Consider the following 25,199-nt stretch of genomic DNA (forward strand, 5'->3'; position numbering starts at 1 on the left):
CAAGGAAAGCAAAACAAGGAATTCACTCCCTCTTCCCATCGGCAGGCAGGTGTTCAGCCATCTCCAGGAGAGCAGGGCTCCATCACGCGTAACAGTTACTTGGGAAGATGAACGGCACCTTCCCTGCCTTCTTCCCCCGCCCTTATATACTGAGCATGATGCCATACGGTACGGAATACCCCTTTGATCAGTTGGGGTCAGCTGTCCCGGCTGTGTCTCCTCTCAACTTCTTGTGCACCCCCAGCCTGCTCGCTGGTGGGGCGGTGTGAGGAGCAGAAAAGACCTTGACAGGTTAGCAACAACTAAAAACATTAGTGTTTTACCAACACTATTTCTCATCCCAAATCCAAAGCACAGCATCACACCAGCTGCTAGCAAGAAAGTTAACTCCACCCCAGCTGAAACCATGACAAACAGCTTGTTCCAAAGCAAAGCATGGCAACTGGGTTTAAGGACAGTCTGCTTTCCAAATCTTTAGGGTATTTTTTGGTTCTGGGGGAAGGGGTAGGTGAACTACTGTCAAGATGACTTTAAAACCCCTCTTGGAATCTGTCCATATCCTGACTCCTCTAAAATAACTTACTAATACTTATCAATAAAAAGTGTAATGAACACAATTAGCATTCCTGGATAAATTTTTTTTTGGTTGGTTTTGAAATGTTTATGATTTGATTAATGAAACAAATAAACAGGATACCACTGTCTTGTTCAGGTATCAAAAGCTCTTTAGCCTCCTGGGCAGGTCAAACTTTCATATAAAGCAGAGGACAAACTTTCTGCTCTTAACGGGCCATGCCCCAGCTTGAGCAGAGATTCATTCACCATTAAGAGTCTTGCTAAGTCAATGAATGTAGTTTTTCCCTCTTCCTTAATCTACCATAGAAAACACTAGAAAATATAGTAGTTTAATGCTTAAGAACCCTTTTGCTACTTGTGTGTTGATAAGGAAGTGCTTTCATGTTATTTTTCTGTAAAATTGGGTAAGACTAACCAGTACATTATATTCAATATGTAATTGAACATTAAAATTCAGCCCAACATACAGTCATCATACTCCCGCCATCCCCACAAAAAAGAAGTAAACAATTAATCTTTAAATCCTTTTTAATAAATGAATATTCATTCATCAATATTTTCATAAAGCATCTCTTCATCATTCCATTTTACTATTCTTTTTTTTTTTCATGGCTGAAAAATACCAAAAATACATAGATGTGCCTTAAGCAAAAAAGACTGGGTTTTAGTTTATCTTTACAATGGGATGAAATCAACTTAGAGTTAAACCACCTTAATATTTCTACTGTTTATTGACCTTTTGGCCTATAACATAAGATAGTACCAGTTTTGTTTTTTTCTTAATGCCTTTTACAAACAAACGATGTGCGAATGTTATTTATAATAGTGCTGAGTTAGAAAGGAGTTAATTAGCTATGAAATACGTTACTCTGGTGCAACTTGGTTGAAATTACCATTTTTAGTCTTAAAGCCATCTATGGTTAAAATCATACACTGCAGCTAGCATAAAGGGACAAGAGCCAGAAAATGGGAGGTCAAGGCAAACACTGTTCTTAACACATGGTTGTGTGTGTGTGTGTCCGTGTGTAAGAAGTGGTGCTGGGACTGGAGGAAGGGAATTGGCAAAAAAAGGCACAAAAATGCGTGTTAAAGATGAAGTGTTAACCTTAAGTGAGAATTTCCTGGCTTTTTTCAAGTCAAACCAAGACTTCGATTTGTTCAAGGTTCAAGCTGCTCATGCCCCACGGAACTCAACTAGGCTGATGACCATGAAATCCTTTGAAAAAGCTGAAACGTGCAACTGGCTGCTTTTTTGCGATGAGAGGCAAGGTGGGGAGTACGGTTTCATGGAAGAGGCTGCAGTAACACACCGCCCCCCCGTTGTGCAAAGGGTTAAGAGAGGAAGGGTCCTCAGAGACTCGATTCTCTTGCCCATGCAGGGTCCAGAAAATGCACATTGCCTCTTTGCCCTAGCCAGATAGTCATTTTCCATCTGCTTGAAGATCCTGGCTGAGGCCACAGGAGAACTGTTTTCTGCAGGACTTGGGAGTACACATTTCTATCAAAACTAAAAAGTCTCTTGTTGTTAAAGATCCCTGCCTGACCTCAGGATCTCTAGGAGCTGAGGCTTGAAGAAAAGAGAGAATTGTCATTAAATCATGCGGGTGGGACCACTATCTTCTTGAACCCCATTTTTCGGGGTAGTTGTTTAGGGCACTTACTGAAAGACTTGCTCAAAGACCATTTCATTAGGGTAATTTTTCTAAAGCAAAGCCTACCATTTTTAAATTTTATTAAAATCAGGGTTTTTTTGTTTAATTATATTTTGATATTAGGATAAAAAGTTGGGAGGGCTTTTCAACAATTCTACTAAATCTGTACTTTGGGAGGGTGTTAATTGTTTAGTTGCTTTGATTATAATGATGACAATGTGCTCTATAATCTCTTCACAGTTTGAAGAGATATTAGAGAGCTCGTAACCCACCGCGGTTTACCAACGGGAGCTAACGCTGAGGAGCTTTTAAAAACCAAGTTTTTCTGCTCCAGCTGTACGGGTTCCTTTGAGGCTCTTCATACTGTATAGTTGTCTGCAGGCACAGGGCTTAAAAAGCTGCGGTTACAGCCGCTGAGCACCACTGCCAAGGATGCAGCAGGACTGCGGTGCTGATCCTGCAACGCGCCGGCAGCCGGGGTTGCGGTGAACGCCACCAGCTGGGGATCGCATTGCAGCTTTGCCGCAAGGCAACCCTGCCGAGCCCATTCCGGTTCAAGGAGCAGCCCCGGGGACGGGATGACAACACAGCCCTCGTAACCCAGGTTCCTCTATGCTGAATTTCAGCCCAGAGCAAAGTTTCACAGTTCAGTTGCAAATAGTCGGGGGCGGGAACAGTAAGGGACCGTACACGGCAGCGACACAAGTATCATTGCTCTACTCACAGATAAGTCAAGCACTAGCGAGAACACGGGTCATTACAGAGCCAAGGCAGCCTTTTCAGTTTCATCCCTTTTTGATGTTTTCGGTAGATGCATACCCGCACATTTTTCTCCCATAGACATCTCTAACTATCATCCAAAGCTCTCTATCTGCCAAAAATCCCCATCGATGTCCAGAGGGATTCTACATGCAGAGAACTGGCAGGGCCATGCCTGAATTGTTTTTTTTAAGATCTATTTATGCTACTGTATCTGTTGTTATTTGTGAATGTACATGATAGAAACACTGCTTACAAAAAATATATCTTCTTTTCTTTAGAAAGGTTTAGTTCTGATAAATAACAAATTAAGTTTACAGATCTGAAATTGGCATACCTTGACGACTACAATCTACTAGACTGAAAAAAGTTGGAATCCCGGAGGGGGAATGAATACCAAAGTGGTCACATTTGCATGAAGGTTATGTTTGAACACAGTTGATGCTGAAACAAAACATACTGTTTGCTATCTCTTGTGATCTGTGACGGCAGCACACTAGCTTGGTAAATGTATGTGTATATACTTTAAGTATATAAATAAAATATGAAAATGCTCCATTACTGAATCAAAGTATCGGAAGTGCTCTATTTCCTCAATTCTAGAGAATAAAAAGTTGTAACATCACAGAAACAAAAATATGACATAGCATGCGGTCACGATAGCAAGCACAGGGAAGAAAAATATTGAGAAAATATACTTATATGCATATTATGCAAATATATTTTACATTAACATACAATGTTATAAGGATGTTAAATAATGTGAATGCATGTTTAAAAAAGGCTACAGCTAGGTGGTTTCATGTTGAAGTAGCAAATAACCTGAGACATCTTCTATGCTTTCACTGGAATAACAATCTTTACATCTACAGCAGATGTAGAACACATTGACAGTAGTTGAATTCTCAGCTAAATTATACTAAAAATGTGCTGTTCTCTTTCAGAATGACATGGCAGCTGGAAGCAGTCCAAGGGAAGGAAAATGTGCTGTACATTTACAGTACTTACAAAAGATTCGTTTCACTGTTGATGGACATTTAAAATGCTTGTTTGAAATATTATGAACACGTATATGTCTCCAAAGACCTAGAGCAACACTCCCATGATCAGTTTGCTTACCGCAGAAGAGAAAGCAAGAGATCATTAAAAACAATGCCCATTCAGGACTGGGGGGAAAGAAGTATTGTGACATATATAAACCCAAGAAATTTTAGCAAAGAAAAATAAATTTGGCTTGATGACATTGTAGTTGATGGATCTGCAATACAAATGACCTAGTTTAAACTTACCAGTGTAACTCTACCACTTTTTGATTAGTGTGTATGGCAGCATTTACAAACAATGTTACTAAATACTGACTTTATACACGATTACAGCTGTTTGAAAATTTCTATGACAATCAAAGTTTTGCAGTGATAATATACAACACTCACTTTCTCAAGGCTTGTTGTTTTGACGACACCTGCCTTCCAATTTAAAAAGTTCCTCTGAAGTGCATTCTATGTTAAAGTGTCCATAACCTCAGAACGAATGTGCACATGTGTGTGTGCATACATATATTCTTGCTTCGCAGTGTGTGCTTTTATGTACGCACAATTCCTTGCTATATGTATTCACACACACATGAGTATGGTCTACATAGTAAAAGTTCATATATATATATATTTTTATATATAAATATATATATAAACTCTGCAGGCAAATAGTACTTCACTTGTTATAATTGAAGTCCTTTAAAAAAGTTCAGTCACTCAGTTAACATAGTATAGCCAGTAAATTAAGTTGAAAAGAGAAAATGTGAATGGAAACACCATTCTTGACCATCTGTCGATGGCATTCACATCTGTTAGATCAGGGATTTTTATTTTCAGTTGTGAAGACCTTCTTCGTAAATGGCCCCTCTTGCTGTGGGAGCCTGTTCTTTCTGACGGACGCCTTCCAAGGCTTTCGCGATGTGAGCTTTGTTTTCTGTACTGGATTCCTGAGTTGTCAAAGGATATCGTTGAATTTCTGGCATCCGTAACGCTGGTGGTGACCTCGTTGCTTGCCACCTCGTTGTGAATTTCAAGCGATGTTAGCAGAATGTTTCCATGGGTGTCCACCTAGGGGGCAAAAATAGAAACAAAAATTGTTCCAAAAGACTTGACATCCATCAGCAGAATGTGGGTGTATTTAAACCTCCAAGCCCACACATATTTTAAGAAAGCATGTATTCATTTTAAGCATGTGATAATCTTAGAAAAAAATGGCAATACTCAACTGCTTAAAATTAGACAAGTACTTAAATACTCTTACAAACAGGGTTATCGTCGTACTACCAACATCCAGCACAAAACCGTATTTGGCAAAACCAATCATTTTCCTCTCCCTCCAAACCAGCCACATTGTAAAGGATGGTGTAGCTCAGTGAAACCTCTATTTTGCTAGCCGTGGGGGGAGAGGGTAAGGGATAGATTCTCTCTTTCCTACCTATGTGTGAAGTTTGCTAAAATCATGACACTAGCTCTGACTTGCTGAACTCTTTGCATTTTGGAATCACGAACCTTATTTACAACTTCTCTCTTAAACTTTTCTTTCCAAAGTCATTTGCACAGTTTTGCAATCATGGTAATGCTTAACTGTGGGCCTTTTCCATTTGGATAAGTGATCTTAAAAAGCAATTAATTTAGACATGGAAGAAAGCTGCTGAACTGAGGAAACAGGTGGCACCCTTCCCTTCCACCTCCTTATCTAAGAGGCACAGGTGAGCACAGTGTTGAGCACAGGTAAGCAACGTGATGCCATTTTCAGTAAATAAGCGGAAGATTATGGACATTTAGAGTCCTTAAATTCTGGTCCAGACTCTCTAGCCCCCCTGAGTACTGACAGAAGAGGAGAAGCACAGAGCTGGGTACGGCTCCTTCAATCCAGAAAAAACTTGCAGTTCCCATGAGTGGCACTGATGGGCAGTGCCAAACAATGCTGTCTTAGTCTCTATTTGGCAGCTTCAGTGGTGGGGCACCACATTCCCTCATGCCCCGTCCCCTGCGTGCTGGAGGACGGGCAGAGAAGACAGCCGATGCATGGATCAGCTCCAGTTTTCCTGCCTCCTTTTGGGAAAGGAAAATAACATCCAAATGTAAAAGAAATGCGCTGTACGGAGTATTTTCAAGCTGCTAACGCATGTGGAACTGTTCATGTGAACTCGGTTCCCCATGTCAGAAATAGACAGTGAATCATGGCATGCAAGATAATTTCCAGTTTTACGTATACAATGTATTCATCCACCATTCATCCTGCAATTAATACATTTTTCTAACCTGCCACATGATCTAGCTGTATTAACTGTGCAGCAGTTGAACATCTCATCCTAGAAGCATCTGTTTAAAAACGGTTGAGAAAACACACTATTGTCATGGCCTTTTGAAGTTTGTACAGTCATCTGATACCACATCCTTTGCAAGCTTTGTGTGACGCCTTAAGAGTATGCGTAGCTATGTGTATGTCCACATGCATTTAGGCTTTTTTCAATCCTGTTAAAATTCTGTAAAATGGATATTTCTTTCATCAATTATTGATGCTACAGCTTATCTTTTCTCAGTGAAACCAATTATGATAGCGTATCAGTAATGCTTTGCCAAGCTTCTTGCAAATGGAAAAAGAATATAAAATGACATATAGGCAAGTAGAAAAAAAATCCTAAAGCATCCAACAAATTCTGCTGTTGTACGCAACAGTACACAATGCTGTGAGTGCCTATAAATAAAAATAAACAACGTGAACCAAAATAATGGGGTGGAGAAGCCTCAGTGGTGATTAAGAAGAATTTATTTTCCCCATGGCAGAAACCCATTGGGTACAAAAGTACAAGCTTGAGGTTTGTAGAAACGAGTTCCTGCTGTTGAGCAGTATCTGTAACCAGGGAATACAAAGCCATAAAATACAACCACAGATAGCATCACTACTTATGGTGGTCTCTGAAAAGAACTGATTCCATTTTCTCTGTTTTTATTTCACAAAGAGTACAAGTTATGATCAGGATTTGTAACAGCATTGTGCAAAATATCTCCACAATATGCATTTTCCTTATGAAGCTTTAAATCTCTCATCCAGGCCCTCACAGCATCACGCCATCTCCTTTCCTGTCTCCTCCTAGGCTTCGAGAAACGTCCTTCAGCTTACTGAAAAAGCCGCAGCAGAGACCATTTTGCTGGGCTCCACCGTGACAGCACTGCCTTCCCCTTGCAGGGCTCTGCTCCCCTTCCTTCCACCACCACAGACGGCAGCTGCTCTTTCTCTCAGGGCTTCCTGATCTCTCCAGATTCTGTCTTCCACCTACACACAGACAGATGTTAGCACATCCACAGGTACTTTGTCCTTCTACACCGAGCCTGGATTTTTGTGAGGTGGCAGCTGAAAGCTTATATTCCAGAGGGTACGTCTATGTCTTCAGGCTTCTCCTGCCCAAGGAAATTATTAATTTGATTCCACTTATTTCATCCCAGGGAATAAACTGCTTCACCTTATCTGCTAACCTTACATGCCACCCTAACATAGCTCCTGCATCTGATCTGCCAATGATGCTGCCACTTTTCACTGCTCGTCACTGCATCTATAAATCGAACCAGAAAGGCGGTCAAGGAAGTTGCAACATTTGTGTAAATGCTTTGTCTGAACATACCATTATGTCCTATGAGGCTGTATGACAGCATTTATTTTCTCAAAATGTCAAATGAAACATATTTGGAAACACACTTTTGAAAAGCATCTCTTTGTTAACAGGGCAACAGACTTGCACGGCAAATAGAAGGAAGGAGCAGATGGAGAGAAGAAGGGGTCTGCAGAGACTGAAATCAGGCTTCTGGTCCACAGATATTCTTGAGATCTATTCCTGAAAACGGTATTGATTCCTTCAGAGGTTTAGGATAAACCACCTAAGCTCTCAACAAATTTAGAGCAGTATCTGCTAATGCTTTCTGACAACCTTAAGGTGATGTTGTGAAGTATGAATACTAAATGCATGCAACATGTTAAAAAGTATTCGCACATATTCTGAATGATTTAATCAATGATTTAAATGACTTTGACAAACGTACATGAGCTCTCTCAATGAATAAAGAAGCAAACCAATAATGTCTCATGTATCGTGTGCAGGTTGACTCATGTTTGCCTGAATATACAGGTAAGGCAAAATCCTCCATGAGTGAACATGAGTGCAGACCGGTGGCTCCAGGGAAACTCTTACTCCAGGTACAGATACAGATTAAGAAAAGTAGCTTCACAATATGGCTACACATGATGAACAAGGCCAACGTCTTTGATAAAACTTTGGTTTTACTCATTATGAGCCTTATAATAGAATTGTATCACTTGGGTCAGAAATCACTTGGGTCTGTGCACTGGAAAATCTCCCCAAAATGTAAACACTGGCCTTTGCTCTTGAACCTTGTTATAGAGAGATGACATTGCGTATTTGGACAAGTTCCCCTCACTCCTTACCTTTTGTGTTTTAACCTAAAAATTCCCCTTTTCTCCCTGTACCTCCATACCTCTTGTGGTCCCCTTTCTGCCTGACCGTGGCTCCACCTGAAGCCATTCATTCCTGTTTCCCTGCTGCCGGTGCTCCCGTCTCCTCCCCGACACAAGCCAGGGCGGGTTGTTTCCATGGAGTGTTTCCCAATGAGCTCATCAAAGGAGTCGGAAACAGCTGAGTACCAAACGATTAATTAATTCCCTGCTAAATCAGCATGGATGCAAATATGCAAGACTGATGCTCATATTTCAGAATCAATTTTAATCAAACCCCACCTGTCCCACCTGTGGACAACTACAGCCCCTGCATCAGGGTGAAGTGATTGAACCCCACATAACTCCGTTTGGAGGCTGAGAAGCATGAAATGCTGTGAGACATTTCAAACATGGAAAAAGAGATTCACTTTTAAAGGTTTACCATTTCTGAACTATACATGTTACAGTACAAAGAAAAAAATCCAAAACCTGTAGTAGCCTAACGTCATCACACAAAAATCACCATAACTTACCTAACTGAAGCCAGAAAGAGGAGACTTAAGATAGGGCTCACAAAGAACCTCTCATCCTTGCTCATGGAGGAACACCACGTGTCTAATAGGCTTAACTTGGATTGTACATTGTAGATATGAAACTTCAATGCCCTTTTACACCTGGAAAGTCCTGAATCTGCTTCTTAATTCTAGACAAGTCACTGGCTCATTTAGATGTTAAGTATTATATTTTAAAAGAAATGCAAGCCAAGAGCTGCTATTGAATACCTTTCTCCAATCAAGACCCTTGTAAAACTTCAGCTTTAATGCGAGTTTGGAAACACTTTACTAGGGTCGGGAAACTACCATAAGGCTTGATTTACTATTAGGTAGTGTCTGAATTATTTCAGGTTCATTTAGTTCTCTGTTTAATATTCCATAAATTTTAAGGAGTACTTTACAATGAAATCTCTTTTTCCTCCTAAGTCTTTCGCTCTACTACACAAAAAGAAAGAAAGGAAGCATTTTGCTCAAACCCCAAAGGCATGTTTAGGAGTTCATCAATCCCAAATTTTTAAATACCATGTAAACACTTTCCATCATATGAAGCAATATAAATGCAAATAGCAGGTTTAAATAACAGCACGAAAAGCTGTCTCTGTAGTTAGTCTTGTATTATTTTACATCAAAATTACTACTCAAGTAGATTATCCCACAAAACAGATCTCCCCTTAAAATTACAATAAAATGGAAATTATTTTTGGCTGAAATTGTAATCTAGACTCCAGCTACCTGATTCTCACCTGGTATGCCTTGGTGCAAGCATCTATGGTTATGCAAGGGGCAAACTACCTGGCAGCAGTTTTCACCTTCTTTACTTATTTATAGATGGCTTTCCAACAGAACAGTAAACCATCAGGCCCTAAGTGTTGTCTGCGCCTGAAGCAAAATTCATTGACCACATTATGCCTTGGATATTTTAAAAATAATTTAAAACTGCAAGCACAACCAAAACGATAGTGTTGGAGTGTTCTCCTTCAGTCAAAAAGTTGGTACTTCTCTCACTACCACTGTAACATGTTTACATTAATTAATAAGCATAAAAAAATGAAAGAGACTATTATGTCATATCAGCCTACTAGGTGAACCCAGGGTAGCCAGCAGAATTAGGGAGATGGAAAGATCTTGAAAAAAAAGGAAAGTACAAAGAATAAGAAACCCCAGGAAATTGTATCTTAGTATTACCGTCCATCAAGTAAGAATGGAGTTTGACAATTAACTTTGGTACATTTGAACTGATGAAGTAAAGGAAATGAATGTATCGTCCTCCCTTTCCCTGTATTTTACATTGTCTGAGGATTCTTACGCTCTCTGGGCTGTACTGTGGATTGCATGCACAAACCTTATTGCCATCTCTGGATTTGCACCATTCATACTTGTTTGTGCAAAGTGGCTGTCGAACAAAATCAGTACACGCACGAGTCTCCCAGTGCAACACTGATTGTCTCCATCATAAGCGCTACAGGACCAGAGTTCTTCCCACAGGAACTGTGCCTGTCACCCTTGACAGATATTTTTCAAGACTTGGCACCTACTCATCACACTCATGTTTCAGAAATATCCCACTGTTCTAAACAGCCCTGAAAAAAGTATCCAGGAAAGATGAAGATGCACAAGAGAATACTGGCAGCTTTGCTATTCTCATATTTCCCAATTTAAACTGAGTGATAAGTCTGCCACAGCAGCCAAGATATTCATTCTCAGAATAAAATCCCACTTGTGAGAAGGGTTGCTACAATTAACGATTCTTTAAAAGCGCTAAGTAGATGTAAGTGGCCTCTATTCTCAGCAATGCCTGGTGGGAAGCTGCCGCCTTGGCCGACAGTGAGAGTTTGAGCCAGGAATCTCCAGAGCTAAAAAAACATGCAGGAACTGCCTGACGAGAAGGGCCTTTTTATAAAGGGTTATGCATTATTTTTGTTCAAAGGAAGCTCTTCCCACATGTCTGACAGCCACAGGGGGTTGAAGCTTGAGTAAGCTTGTGTAATAGTTACCCTCCTCATTGATACCCCGGGGCTGAACTTTTGGTCCCACCAAACTGAAAACGTGAATTGCCACAGCTTGAACTGAGGAACAATATTTTTAGGAGGGGACTGTAACAAATCATAACCTCTGTGGATTGGCCCAGAAGGGGCAATGTCCAAAACACATGCCCACCAGCTGATTATGCCAGTAGCCTCCACCACAAGAGTGAACAACAAACGAGAAGAGAATTGCCTTAGAGCTCTCTCATGCTGATTTAGTTGTAAATTAGGCTGCGTCTGAGCCTTATTTAAAAGAAACAAATTATGTAACAAAACTGAAAGTGCACAGAGAGCTACAAACGAAGCTTGAATCTGCCAACTCCAACAGGAGAAACAGAATTGATCCGTAACAATGGTGATCAGTTTTCAAACGAAAACACTTTTACAGGCCGCTTATTCTTTTCTGACAGCTTTTAACAATTGCAGGACTTTAATTTAGGCACCCGTATTATAGGCAGAACAAATATTTTACAAAAAAAATCAAGATTCACTTCCTCCTTTATCCTAGAGCTTGCCCTTATATACGAACGAATGTATCAAGTGTTTTGAGAGAGGGTTTTCAATCCGAAACTGGTATGTGTACAAATATTGGTTTACACAAAAAAGGAGCATCCTATGTTCATCTCCAGTAGCTACGGTTTACCGGGAAAAGGCTGGAAAAGTTCAGCAAGGAATACCATTTACAGTGCATTATCTGAAATAAAATATGATGCAAAAGCAGTCAAAAGTAGAGATGGCTAAGTGTGAAATTTTCTTTGTAGTCAGCTGCTGATCCACAGATGAGTCATTCCTGAAGGCTCGCTCAGGTTTCATCTCATCACCAGCTCTGAATCTTCTGAAACCATTTCCAGAGATTCAGTTTAGTCAGACGTGCCTCAGTCACCGTGCCACCTCCAGCAGTGCTACACAGGAGAACACAGGGCAGAGTCTTCCTCTCCCCACTGCTTTTCCTTCTCACCCCCGCAACATGAGGACACCGGCTGTGCCGTTTCCATGCTGCGAGGGCTCTTTCTTCCCTTAGGCCTGGAGGTATCGGGCTCGTTGGCTTTAACACACAGGCAGAGCTGGACAGAAAGCCATAGCGGGAGCAGTGAAGCCAGCGGGCAGCTCAGCGGCAGCAGCTGGTGGAGCCCTCCTCAGCACAGCAAGCCTCAGTGGCAGCGTAGCAGGAATAACTCCGATAGAAGTGCCTAAAAAGCTTGGCGGTGGACAAGCGCGTCCATAGCAGCAGCATCAACATGGAGACGGCTGTGCCAATTTCAGCTTTTCGAGCCGGTAACCTCTGACGCAGGACAATGCAAATGCAAATTGCATTAGGAAGCAGAGTTACTGAGCATGAACAGTGGCTGCTTTGCAAAGCAATTATCAAATAAAATACAAACATACCCACATCTGTGGATTTTGTGGCCTAGAACATTTTTGTTATGAAAACTCTCCTGCTTTACAATCACTAGGAAAGCATGAAAAGGAAGAGGGGTGTTTATAACCAAGCCTGCTAGCTTGCACTCCAGACTTCAGTCCTCCGATGTGTAAAAAATGAACTACAATACCAGTGTCCATGCTGGTTCTACTGGTTTTCCACGGGCTAAAACGCTCCTGAGTGAAAATAACGCAGCATTTTCCCCTCATCCTTCTCTCGTTCCCCTTGCCTGAGAGAAAGACGCTGCCTCAGCAGCACTCCCCGGCTCGGGTACCATATGAGCAATACTTGAACTCAGGGCCTGAACGCCAGGCAACACGTTGTGCTGCCTCTGCTCTGCTCGTGCTGCCTCCCAACACAAACAAGCCATTTCCACGGCACCGAGACCCTCCTGACTCAGGCTGGATCTGACACAGCACAGAGTTGTTCTGTCACTACACCCACAAATTACAGCACAAGATGTGGACAACAAATGGACTAATGTTTATTTATTTATTTGGTTTGGTTTGGATTTTGTGCTTTGGGTTTTTTTTTCTAATGCTCTGAGCTAGGACTCTAAATCAATGACAGGGAGCTCATGCAGGGGGTTCGTATACAAGCAAATTCAATTACTAAAACAAAACAGCAACACACATCAACCCAAAATGCTAGTCTTAGAGACAAACTAAAAATAATGCCTTCTTGCAGTTTTGTATTTGAATCCTTTTCGATCTTCTTTCCAGCACAGCGTACATTCTGACAGTCATCAAATAGTGGTGATAGCTGCTAAGGGGGCTGGCCTGTTTTTAGGCACTTCCCCTGTCTTTGAAAATGTTGCTCATCCCCAAATCACATGAGATTTGAAATATTTCCCAGGATTAGAAACCTCCTCTTTCTGAATGAAAATACACTCCATAGAAGCCTCACCAAAAAGACAAAAATAATAATTTCATTGAACTTGCACAAGGTAGTCTTTATCCATGGCTCTGAGCCTCCCTTACAGTGCAATATGCCCTCCAGTTTGTGAGCCGCTCCCAGGGCATCCAGCCCCTAAGTCCCGGCTCTAAAGCAAGAAGCAAGTAAGTGCCAAGCAGCCATCATTTCCATCAGATTCAATGATCTTCAAGAACTAACAAAGGAGAGGTTGGAAGGTAATGCCTCTTTACTGCCCCTAAAGTGGTCAGAGACAAGGTTGCAGAGCTTTCAGGTACTGTCTTCCACGGCAAGCATGCTAAAAACTCTAGCATGGCCACCTGTCCCACTACATCCATAGAATCATAGAATCGTGGAATCATAGACTCATAGAATAGTTTGGGTTGAGAGAGACCTTTAGAAGGTCATCTAGTCCAACCCTCCCTGCAACAAGCAGGGACATCTTCAATGAGATCAGGTTCCTCAGAGCCCTGTCCAACCTGATCTCAAATGTTTCCAGGGATGGGGCATCTACCACCTCTCTGGGTAACCTGTTACAGTGCTTCACCACTCCTCTGGACTCACTCCAACAGGTCCATGTCTTTCCTTTGCTGAGGGCTCCAGAGCTGGATGCAGTACTCCAGGTCAGGTCTCATGAGAGCAGAGTAGAGGGAAAGAATCACCTCCCTCAACCTGCTGCCACGCTGCTTTTGATGCAACCCAGAATATGGTTGGCCTTCTGGGTTATGAGTGCATATTGGTGGCTTGTGTCCAGCTTTTCATCCACCAGTACCCTCAAGTCCTTCTTGGCAGAGCTGCTCTCAATCCCTTCATCCCACAGCCTGTATTCATACCGAGGACCGCCCCGACCCAGGTGCAGGACCCTGCACTTGGCCTTGTTGAACCTCATGAAGTTCATATGGTACTACTTCTCAAGCCTGTCCAGGTCCCTCTGGATGGCATCCTGTCCCTCAAACTTGTCAACCGCACTGCTCAGCTTGGTGCTGTCTGCAAACTTGCTGAGGGTGCGCTCAATCCCACTGTCTATGTCACTGATGAAGATATTGAAGAGTACTGGTCTCAGTACAGACCCCTGAGGGTCATCACTTGTCTACCGATCTCCACCTGGACATTGACCACTGCCCTTTGGATGCGACCATCCAACCAATTCCTCATCCAACGAACAGTCCAACCATCAAATTCATACCTTTACAATTTAAAGAGAAGGATGATGTGGGGAATCATGTCAAAGGCCTTACAGAAGTCCAGATAGACGACATCCACTCTTCCTTTGTCCACGGATGTAGTCACTCCATCATAGAAGGCCACTAGGTTGGTGAGGCAGGACTTACCCTTGGTGAAGCCATGCTGGCTGTCTCAAATTACCTCCCTGTCCTCCATGTGCCTTAGCATAGCTTCTAGGAAGGTCTGTTCCATGATCTTCCCAGGCATACAGGTGAGGCTGACAGGTCAGTAGTTCCCAGGGTCCTCCTTTCTACCCCTTTTAAAAATGTGTGCAATGTTTCCCTTTTTCCAGTCTTCACCTGACTGCCATGACTTTTCAAACATCATGGAGAGTAGCTTGGCAACTCCATCAGCCAGTTCCCTCAGGACTCTGGGATGCACCTTGTCAGGTCGCATAGACTTCTGTATGTTCACGTTCCTCAGGTGGTCAAGAATTTAATCTTCTCTTACAGTGGGAGGGAGTTGGCTCCCCCAGTGCCTGCCTTGTGGTCCATCCACTTGAGATGTGTGTGGAGAGAGGTTGCCAGTGAAGAGTGAAACAAAAAATTTGTTGAGTACCTCAGCCTTCTCCTTGTCCATCGTTACCAGTTTGCCAGTCCTGCCCATCAGGTGGGATAAGCTTTCTTTGACCTTCCTTTTCTCGCTGACATAGTTGTAGAAGCCCTTATTATTATTCTTTGTGTCCCTCACCAAGTTCATCTCCAATTGCGCCTTGGCCTTCCTGACCCCATCCCTACACAACCACGCAGCGTCCCTATAGTCTTCCCAAGATACCTGTCTCTGCTCCCACTGCCCGTGCATTCCCTTCTTGTCCTTTAGTTTGACCAGCAGGTCTTGACTCAGCCATGCCAGTCTCTTGCCTTCCTTTCCTGATTTCTTACACCTGGGGATCAAGAGCTCTTGCACTCTATGGAAAGCGTCCTTAAAGATCTGCCAGCTCTGTTCTGATCCCTTGTCCATGAGGGTAGTTTCCCAGGGGGTCCTATTGACTAATTCCTTGAACAGCTGGAAGCTTGCTTTATTAAAATTCAGGGTCCTGACTTTACTCTTTGCCTCACCTGTATCCCTCAGGGCTATGAACTCCACCGGATCATGATCACTGCAGCCCAGGCTGCCTCTAATCTTGACGTCACCAATTAGCTCACTTGTGCTGGTGATCAACAGGTTCAGTATCTGGTAGGGCTGTCTATTACCTGGCTTAAGAATTTATCCTCAATGCATTCCAGGAGTCTCCTGGATTGCCTACAGCTTGCCGTGCTACTTTTGCAGCAGATGGTGGCTGAAGTCCCCCAGCAGGATGAGAGCTTGTGAGCGTGACGCCTCCTGTAGCTGTAGTAAAAAGGCTTCATAATAGGCTCCCCTTGATCAGGTGGCCTGTAGTAGACATCAACCAAAGGCTCCCTTTGTTGCCTCAGCCTCTTATTCTTACCCATAGGCTTTCAACCTGCTCATGGCTATTCTTCAGAGACAGCTCATCGCACTATTCATTTCTTGATGTAGAGGACAATGCCTCTGCCCCTCCTTCCTTGCCTGTTCCTTCTGAACAGCCTGCAGCCATCGATAGCCGCAGACCAGCCATGGGATTTGTCCCACCAGGTTTCAGGAGCAACTAGGTCTTAGCTATCTAGCAGCACAGTGGCTTCCAGCTCCTCCTGTTTGTTGCTCATGCTGCATGCATTGGTGTAGAGGCACTTCAGCTGGGCTGCCGGCCATCTCACCTTCTTAGAGGAACACCCCTTAGTTCCTTTGAGGTATTTCACCGTTGTTTCCCTCTTGGCTCCTATTACCTCAGGAGCCCCTGGTGCATCTCCATAAGACTTCAAGTGTGCTGCAGTGTAGCCAGCATGTCTCAGAGCTACAGGCTGAGGGTACTTGCTGGTACCCTGTCCCTCTAACCTTGGCATGACATCCCACTATGTGTCACGGGCAAACCTGGTATCATCATCCCCCTCCCCTTCAAGACTAGTTTAAAGCTCTGTCAATGAGTCCCACTAGCCTGTGAGCAAAGACCCTCTTGCCCCTTTCAGAAAGGTGAATCCCATCTAACGCCAGCAAGCCTGGATGACTGTACATCCATGGATGTCCGTACAGCATGGTACACAGTGGGCATGATCCAGAACAATGGAAACCATTTCTCTGCCTCAAGGCTGTTGTGTCTGGAAACTCTGGCAAACTTTGTCCAAAGCAGGTCTTCTAGATGGATTTTTCCTGAGCTGCTCATCCTGAAAGCAACAGGACCTCTGAGCAGTCCCCTCTGCTTTGCATTTGCCAGTGTTTCTCAAATCAGAAATTCAGATTTGACACCCTACATGAACTGAATCTGCATTTTCTGTCTATGCTGTGTTTCAAAGGAAGATTTCTGATCAGCTCTACCTAATGTCCCTGTCTTTCCCTATTGTATGCTGGCATTTCTTGTCTGAAGGCACTGAATCCAGTGACTGAAGCGAAGCTCTGTTGACTTCACCAGTTGAGGCCTGGAGACAAAATGTTTTCCGCACAGAATGGAACCATACCTCATTATTTATCCTATGTCATTTGAACAGCAAATATTCACAGTCAGTATGAGCATATGCATTTCTACACAGCATACAGAGTTCCTTTTTACAGCTGGGACTCCAAGGGACAAAGTAACACACTCCTCTTTCAGCTCTGGTGTGCTGAATTTATATCCTAATTTCATTCAAGCATGGTGTATATTATTATTAAACCAGCAGAAAAGTCACAACAGTCCATGATATTTGCTTCAGATGGCCCAGAAAGAAAAAAAAAAAAAGGTTGCAAGTCAAAAGTGAGAAAAAAAAGATTGATATATTGTATGATCAGATCTGGGATATAAAAATTACGCGATGAAAACCCCTCATTTTCATTAATTAATTTACATATGCTTCTTTTGACGATGTAGACCAATTGATGTCAAGACAGAAGAACAGTCAGGCATGGGGTGCTATTGGGCCCATTAACAAGACTTGTACTGAATTATGTAAATCATTTAAATGGATGAGATTCACCAGATGGTTTCCTTTGGGAGAATATCTGCATTACCTGCTTGCTGCTAAAATCTTCTCCATTACTTTCAGTGGTACTCTTTTTTTCCCCCATCGGCTTTTTTTATTATTATAACTATTTATTTTTCCAGGAAAGGGGATTCATTCTTCCTGCTAGCTTGGTCCTAGGCAGTACTGCTGACTGTGATGAGAATTTGGTTTCATTATGGACAAAAATGAGTTTATTGATTCAAAAATTATTTCACAGATATCAGTTTCAATAATTAGGTGTGCATTACATTTCCTATAGCAGACAGAATCATTAGGGTAAAAAAATACAGCTTGAAATTACTTTTATGATACCGGTATTTAATACACAGGTAGTAGTTTTGCCACTATGAGCTCTTCTAATTATAGCTGATAGAAAAAAAATAGTCTTACTCAACAGAACAGAATGAAAAAGCCTCACTGGGAGCATTTTAGACAAAAAAGGTGTCCTATTCAAACTGACATGGCTTGCTGACATCATATAGTATTGAATACCTTGAATTTTTCTTCCAAAGGGGAAAAGAAAAGTTATTTATTGGATGAAGTAACACTCCAAGCAAGGAAATAGACTGGAGTGTAATCAGCACACACCATGCCAATACTGTGCTTCAGAAATCAATTTGAAAGTTTCTCTTGCAATCATAATTTTCTGCTGGTCCTAAACAGCAGCAGATGACAATGCCACACACAGCGGTTCAGCTATGCTGGACAATGAATTACCATGGCAGAACTAATCCTTATCTGTTCTCTCCCATTCTAAATGTGTCTGCTCTAAGTGAGAAAAAGTATGCTCAGATCCCAGATTCCCTTATGTAGGTACTTAAACGAAATAAAAAATAAATTACATCTGCTTTAGACAAATAAACTCCTTTGTAGATCTCGGCCTTTATTTTCTAGCTAGCTGCGCTCCCATTGTTTTCTCCTTCTTACAGTTACTTGTCATACTGATCATACTCACTTCAAGTTCCGCATGCCTAAATATATTTTCTATGCAGGTTCTCGAATATAAAAATGCCAAAGTTTGTCCACAAAAACAAGATGTTGATGATGTTTTTACGCAAGCTTTTTTTTGTTTGTTTCATACAGTTAGTTTTTATAATAAAAGAAAAGAAAGACTATATATAGATTAAAGAATCCTACCCGGCTGCCTTCAAACTTTGAGCGATCGTTGTTTGCCTTTGCTGTTTTTTCTGCAAGTTTCTTCTGCCTTTGAGGGCCTTTTCCAAAGAAAATGTAGTTGACAAAGGCGTATTCAAGTAAGGCCAAGAAGACAAATACAAAGCAGCCCATAAGATACATGTCAATGGCTTTAACATACGGAATTTTAGGCAAAGTCTCTCGCAGATGAGTGTTGATTGTTGTCATAGTCAGCACAGTTGTAATTCCTACACAAAAGAAAAAAAGAGCATATATCTTACAACTCCAAGCAGATCATGCTTCAATTTTGTTTTCATTTTTGGCAAATTTGCCTTATCAGTGTGAAGAAGCTTAAGAATTTGCGAAAGATACATCTCCGGCGACATCACTGCGAAAGAAAGTAAAAATAAAGCTTGATGTGTTATTATTCTGTTACAATACTTCCTTCATATGATCGGGGGAACAGCTAACAAGGGGGCCTGGCACCACTGCCATGAGTTAATGTAGCTTCATGGAAGGCAGTGCAGCTGTCCTGAAGATCTCCTCCATGAAGACCAAACGGATCTGCGACAGGAAGGCAAATAGTCTTCCAAGCATAAAAAAGTTGTGCTCTTCCAGCACGGTGCTGCTCAACATATTGCAGAGAAATTTTGAAAAAGTAACAGAACTAATTGGGGGTCTGGATAGACAAAACTGCGTGCACACATTAAGGCAGAGAGTTCGTATAGATGGTGAAAGATTCTTCTCATGCAGTTTTAAATTTCTAAGAGTTAAGCCGTTGGTTGAAGTTAGTTCTGTAGGCCCCCCCTGTAGTGGGTGGAGAGAGACAGGGACCTTTCTAAAGCAGTTCATCCCATCTGCTTTAGATACCTATTTCAGGAAAGGACAATATAAAAGAGGGATTTGAGATGACTACTTTAGAGCAATAGTCTAATTTCTACAGAGAAAGAAGTGAGATGAGCAGTGAGCGGCAGACAGGTATGTGCATTTGTGGAAAGAAAAAGCCAAGGAGGGAGAGCAGCATTTTTATTGTGATCAGCTGGACACTAATAAAGTACCTAGAAAATCTATAAGGTATGTCAACCCCTTGTTTGTTTACCTGAGGATGGACATAGCACCTGAAAATACATTATAGAGCACTGTTTTGAAAAGCTGGTAAGAAAAGCAAATTTATTGTCAGTCTGCTTGAGTTCACAATAAACCACAGCGTTTGTATCTCTGCTGGAAATTTTATGAGAATCGCAAATCACAGGTGGCTGAAAACACAGATTTGTGGAATAAGTCTACAACGGTAAAAGAGGCAAGCCATTCTAATAGGTCCCCTCCATTACTATATTCTCTGATTCCATAATTATACCATCAGGTTGTAAGTAATCACTGAAAATGCAGGAGGTACAAAAATAAAGAATGGAAGAGAATTGTTGCCATATAATAAAGCACAGCTTCTTTTACCTGAAGAGACAGAAATAAACACAATATAACTCAAAATCAAGCCGTCAGTGTAAACAGTGTCACTCCAGGGAACTGTAGCGGTAGCCTATGAGGTTCTGTAACAGATATTTTGTATATTTAGTAGGTCAGTGTCATGCAGTTTTCAGTGCTTTTCCTCTAAACCATGAAACAAGTGTGTGTTGATGTCAGATGTTTCACGTCTTGAATTACAGCAGAGACACACAGAGCACAAGCTTATTTAAAAATTTTATTGGGTATAACTCACCCATCTCTGCAGTAAAATGAGGAGTATAGCTGAGATTATTTTTACCTAAAGAAACTTTGACAAAGTCTCTAGAAAACCTCCATGAGAGCACAAGCAACAGGGGTGAGAAGGGTGGAGGACTGCAGCAAACACTGCAAACTCGTATGTTTGCAGCCCAAGGGATTTCACTGCCTGAATTAGCTTCTTTCCTTGTAGGATTACCTGCTGCCGCTTCCCATAATGGATTCAATGAATTATCTAAGATCCAATTGTTTCTTGTATCAGAAATCCCACAGATTCCTTTTAACACACCCTTGGCATCTCACTAGCATCCCCCAGACGCTTACCAAAGTGTAGGTCAACATGGGATTTAGATGTCCACCCAGTGAGGGTTATGATGCCCATGTTTTTGGTGCCTGTTCCCAGGCTGTAATCTAGATTCCAGAGATAAGACCTTAAACACCACACAGGGAGAGTTTGGTGGCTCTCTTGGTGACCCAGAAGATTAAACACACTGAATAGAAAGGTGGCTATCACTAACCAAAAGGAATTACATCCTCTGAAAGATCCTGATACCCTGCAGGCAGAGGCCCTTCTGAAGATCAATAATTTATTTTAAAGCACAGCTGGAGGAGAAGCAGCTGACACTCACCTATCATATAAAAATAGGATAATCTTGTGGTGATTACAGCCCTTTACAAGAGTGAGAACTCTTGAGATTATTTTTCTTCTCTCACAAAGGACAAAATTTAGGAACTTCTAGGGATAACTAGCAAAATCTCAGTTTTTAACAGAATGATGGTTTTGAATATTTCTCTTGAGATCAGCCCTATATCAGCCTCTACCTGCAGTGTCCATAGCATGTAGTCTCTGGGATGAGCTGGCCTTTGCTCTATGCCTACGTTTCTCGGTTGAGGGAACTACTCGGTTCAGTCCAGGCTGGACCACAGACAGCGTGTGCAGTAAGAGTCAGGGACGGGAGCAAAACATGGAAGTGAATGAACTAAAATCAGGCTCTTTCAGAGAACACAGGCTTCCTACAGGGGTACAGTAAAAGCTTGCCTCCATATCCCTAAGGACTGCACAGGGAATTCTTCCTCTAGCAAATACCTAAGCCAGCAGGCCTTCTCCTCCTCTGTACTGTGCTTTTCAGAGCCAGTCAACTTTGATACCATTTCATATCAGCTTCAGACTCATAAAAGGGGCTATACAAAGGAACATAGGATTAGACCCATGGTACTGAACTTTATTATACAAACATCACAGACGTAATCACCAAGGCACTAATTGTTCTCACAGAAGAACCTACTAGATGGATTTTCGTCCCCTCAAAAGGACTTTATATCAATGGGAAGTAGAGCATCTGGGCTCCTGAGCTTGCCTCGAATGTACTCTCTGACTTTTGTTTTAATATTTGTGTTATCACAGTACAGTACTTGATGAAATTCTGCTACACAGAAATAGGCCACATGAGAGAGTCCTATTCCTTGAACAAGGAAAAACTGCGTGAACCGATTATAGAAGGGCACCGAATGTCACTGGGTTTGGTAACTTCTGTCTAACCATCTGTTCTCTGCAGTCCTGGCTGGCATGTAAAAATCTAGATGCTGTCTGATGTGTTTGAAGCATACCCCTCACGCGGTCATAATGTCTCCGGGGTGGATCTGGATCCAGTAGTTCATTTATGAACACATCAGAACAGTTTGGACTCTTTACCCCACCTCCCATTAAGCTACTACTTAGCTGCAACGTGCCGAATGTGCACTAACTGCTGAGTGGCAATGCTAGGCTGTGGCGCACCATATGCGCCAGCTAACCCACAGTAGAATTACTGTAGAATTACCGTACAGTAACTGCAGTTAATCTACAATATCTTCAGTTACCCAAGTTCAGATGCTAAGACATAATATGATGTTGCACAAATGTGTGGCTGTAGCTGCCCAGCATGCTTTGGTATGTGGGGTCTTGGGAGGTACAGGGTCCAGCAATGGGGAATCACATGGACACAGGTTGGAGTCCCGGTTTGCTGCGGTACATATCAGAAAAACAAGGGAACTAGGGAATATGTTCCTGTTCTAAGAACAGAAGAGATCATAGCAGGAAGCTATACAGCATAGGCTTAGTGTCAAGTTTTGGGAAGGAAGGTATGTGTTCTTGGGAAGCATAGTGTTGAAGAAAGGATTTGGGATGAGATGAGTGGCAGTTATAAGGATTTATGGATCCATTTAATCCTCCTTGTCTATAGCTATTCCTGAGCATGCTTCTTAATAGATGAAATATTTCCTGTGAGTTATTTTGAAGCCACCTTCCCTTATCTAAAGGACACTTTAATCTGAAAAGGCCTTGGACAGGGATCACCAACCTGTGCCAAATCCATGTTTTTCTGCCATGAGGTAAATGGCACTTTAAGCTGTTACAAAAATGAGCTTGGCATGCCATGCACTCTGAGGCTTAGGTGGGATGTCACGGTCTGTAGCTGACGTGCCCCTGCACTCGGAACTAGCACATGGTTCTTGAGGTCTATTCCTGCCACTGTCAGTTAAAGCAGGCAGGACCTCAGGTGGAGGCTTGGAGCCACACTTGTCTCCCCACAATGAGCTGGACTAAGAGCCCACGCTTAAGCCCTTGGAGTACAATCCTGGAGCTGGTCCCCTTGCTGAAGCTACTGACAACAACTTTAGCTTTGATGAGAACAAGGCTGGGACCCATATGAGCAGCTCATGTCAGAGATTCAGTGGTAGCTAAATTCTTGCATGGAGGGGAAAACTCATCACTTTTGAGGCAATACTGGATGACATAATTTTGACGTAAATGATTTTGGAATATCAAAACATTGACATCACGTTGCAGTCTTTAACAAGCTCCGAAGGCTACATTCAGTCTGACATTTTAATGTCCCACTCATTCTCAGCACATACCAAGGGCAACTCTTGCTGCTGATGCATCATAATTGATCCAGAATGACACCCATGATAAAATGGTAATCAGTATGGAGGGCATGTAGGTTTGAAGAATGAAGTATCCAATATTTCTCTTCAACCTGAAGCTCAGTGAGAGTCTTGGATAGGCACCTGAGGAAAAGGAAGGGAAAACAGCGTTATTTATACTGAAGAAAAGACACTTGCAGATACTTGTCTTCAGTTTCCGTAGAAACTACAGCATGAACATTTTATGGGGTAGTATGACATCTGCAGAACAGTAGGGAAAACGCCTTCACTCTATTACTGGTTGGTATTAAAAGAAGCCTTGCAGTGAATACAGTGATATCCAAGCAATTTGTATTTGTAAAGAAAAGAGAGAGTAACTTATTCTAGATTATTGAACAGATGGGTGAGCACCGGTTAGGTTTTAAAAACAGATGCTTAGGTCTCCATGTAAAATGCTTATCCAAATATACAGTTTTAGGTATAGTATTTATACTGAGAGGATTAATAATGTGCATAGTTTTATATTTACATGGAAGAGATGTTCATGAGATGGCACTTAATTACATCCGAACTATGAGAAACATGCTATCTGTGGTGTTAAAAATAAATTGTAATGAATCCCAGTGAGGAAAAGCCTTCAGATTAGATCCAAAGGCCTCTAACAACAATTACAGCTGGACAGAATTTTTCTTCCAAAAATATTTTAAGCAAAAAAAAAAGACAATTTTATATGTGTGTGTGCATATATATACACAGTATACATATATATGATTCATGAATTGTTACAATTGGAGCAAATAAACAATGAAAAACATGAATAACCTCAATAAAAATGTTTCAAACAAAACATTTTATTATTTAACTTCAAACTGGTGTATTTCAAAATTGGTGTTAATCTTCCTGACTATATTTTATCCATTTAGAAATCCGAAACAGTTGAAAAATCATGACTCCTCTCACCAAATGCAAAGAGGGTTAAATCTGAGTGCAGCTGTACAAGAAAAAGGTAGTCATTCACACATTAGTTCATGATTTCAGTGTTTGCATTATTAGTCTTAGATGTGATACTTCTAATAGCTCATCTAAAAGCTCTAGTTATAGTCAACACCCTAAAAAACACTTCTGAACACACTGAGGGCCCAATTAGATACTAGAACCCATCCCATCCAAGTCTAATGCAAATATGTGCAAGACACGAAAGATTACATCTAGTAACAAAGAAAAAATTACAAACTTCCCTTTAAATTATGCTGATATGTTTGCATACGAACATAAGAAATTATACTTGCACATATACAAGTATACATATATTCCTGAGAAAGAAGGTGAAAGAAGGCACAGAAAAATGCAGATTTCATCACATTCCTGATAGTTAGGTATACTTTGAGTCATATGACAGAAAAAAATGCTACACCATTTCCAGGCAGCAGAAGCATCCAGAGAGTATCAAACTTTATGCAACTATCCTTAACTGTTTTACCAAACAATCTCAGAAGAACTACCATTTTAAAAAGAAATCTCTGGTAGATGTATTTGGTTGCTGTGATTACTTCAATAAGTAATATTTTTTTCCAGGATGAAATGCCTTCTAGTTTCACCAATAGAAGTTTATTGGTATAGAGTCAGAAGAATTTAGTTCATCATGAAAATCAGACCAAGGTTTTCTGCTGTCTAAAGCAGTCAATGTAACTTTCAGCAAAGAATCATTTAGAATTTAGCTTGCTTAAAATCTTCATTTTCCAATGATCAAGTTTAATTTCAAAGGACAAACTCGGTTCTTGAAACAATGCCTGCTTTTT

General features: G+C 41.6%; 1 protein-coding gene across 1 annotated transcript in view; it reads right to left on the reverse strand.

Annotated features, from left to right (window-relative positions):
* Positions 1 to 1,119: 1,119 nt before the first annotated feature.
* Positions 1,120 to 25,199, reverse strand: part of GABRB3 (gamma-aminobutyric acid type A receptor subunit beta3) — a 116,852-nt gene continuing 92,772 nt past the window's right edge. Inside the window, exons 7-9 of the mRNA XM_063340062.1 lie at positions 23,392 to 23,544; positions 18,781 to 19,025; positions 1,120 to 5,089 (exon numbers count right to left, since the gene is read on the reverse strand). Coding sequence (XP_063196132.1) covers positions 4,739 to 5,089; positions 18,781 to 19,025; positions 23,392 to 23,544 — 749 coding nt within the window. The 3' untranslated portion in view covers positions 1,120 to 4,738. The remainder of the gene's footprint in view (positions 5,090 to 18,780; positions 19,026 to 23,391; positions 23,545 to 25,199) is intronic.

The sequence above is a fragment of the Chroicocephalus ridibundus genome, chromosome 1, assembly GCF_963924245.1.
Source record: "Chroicocephalus ridibundus chromosome 1, bChrRid1.1, whole genome shotgun sequence".
NCBI classification, from domain to species: Eukaryota; Metazoa; Chordata; class Aves; order Charadriiformes; family Laridae; genus Chroicocephalus; species Chroicocephalus ridibundus.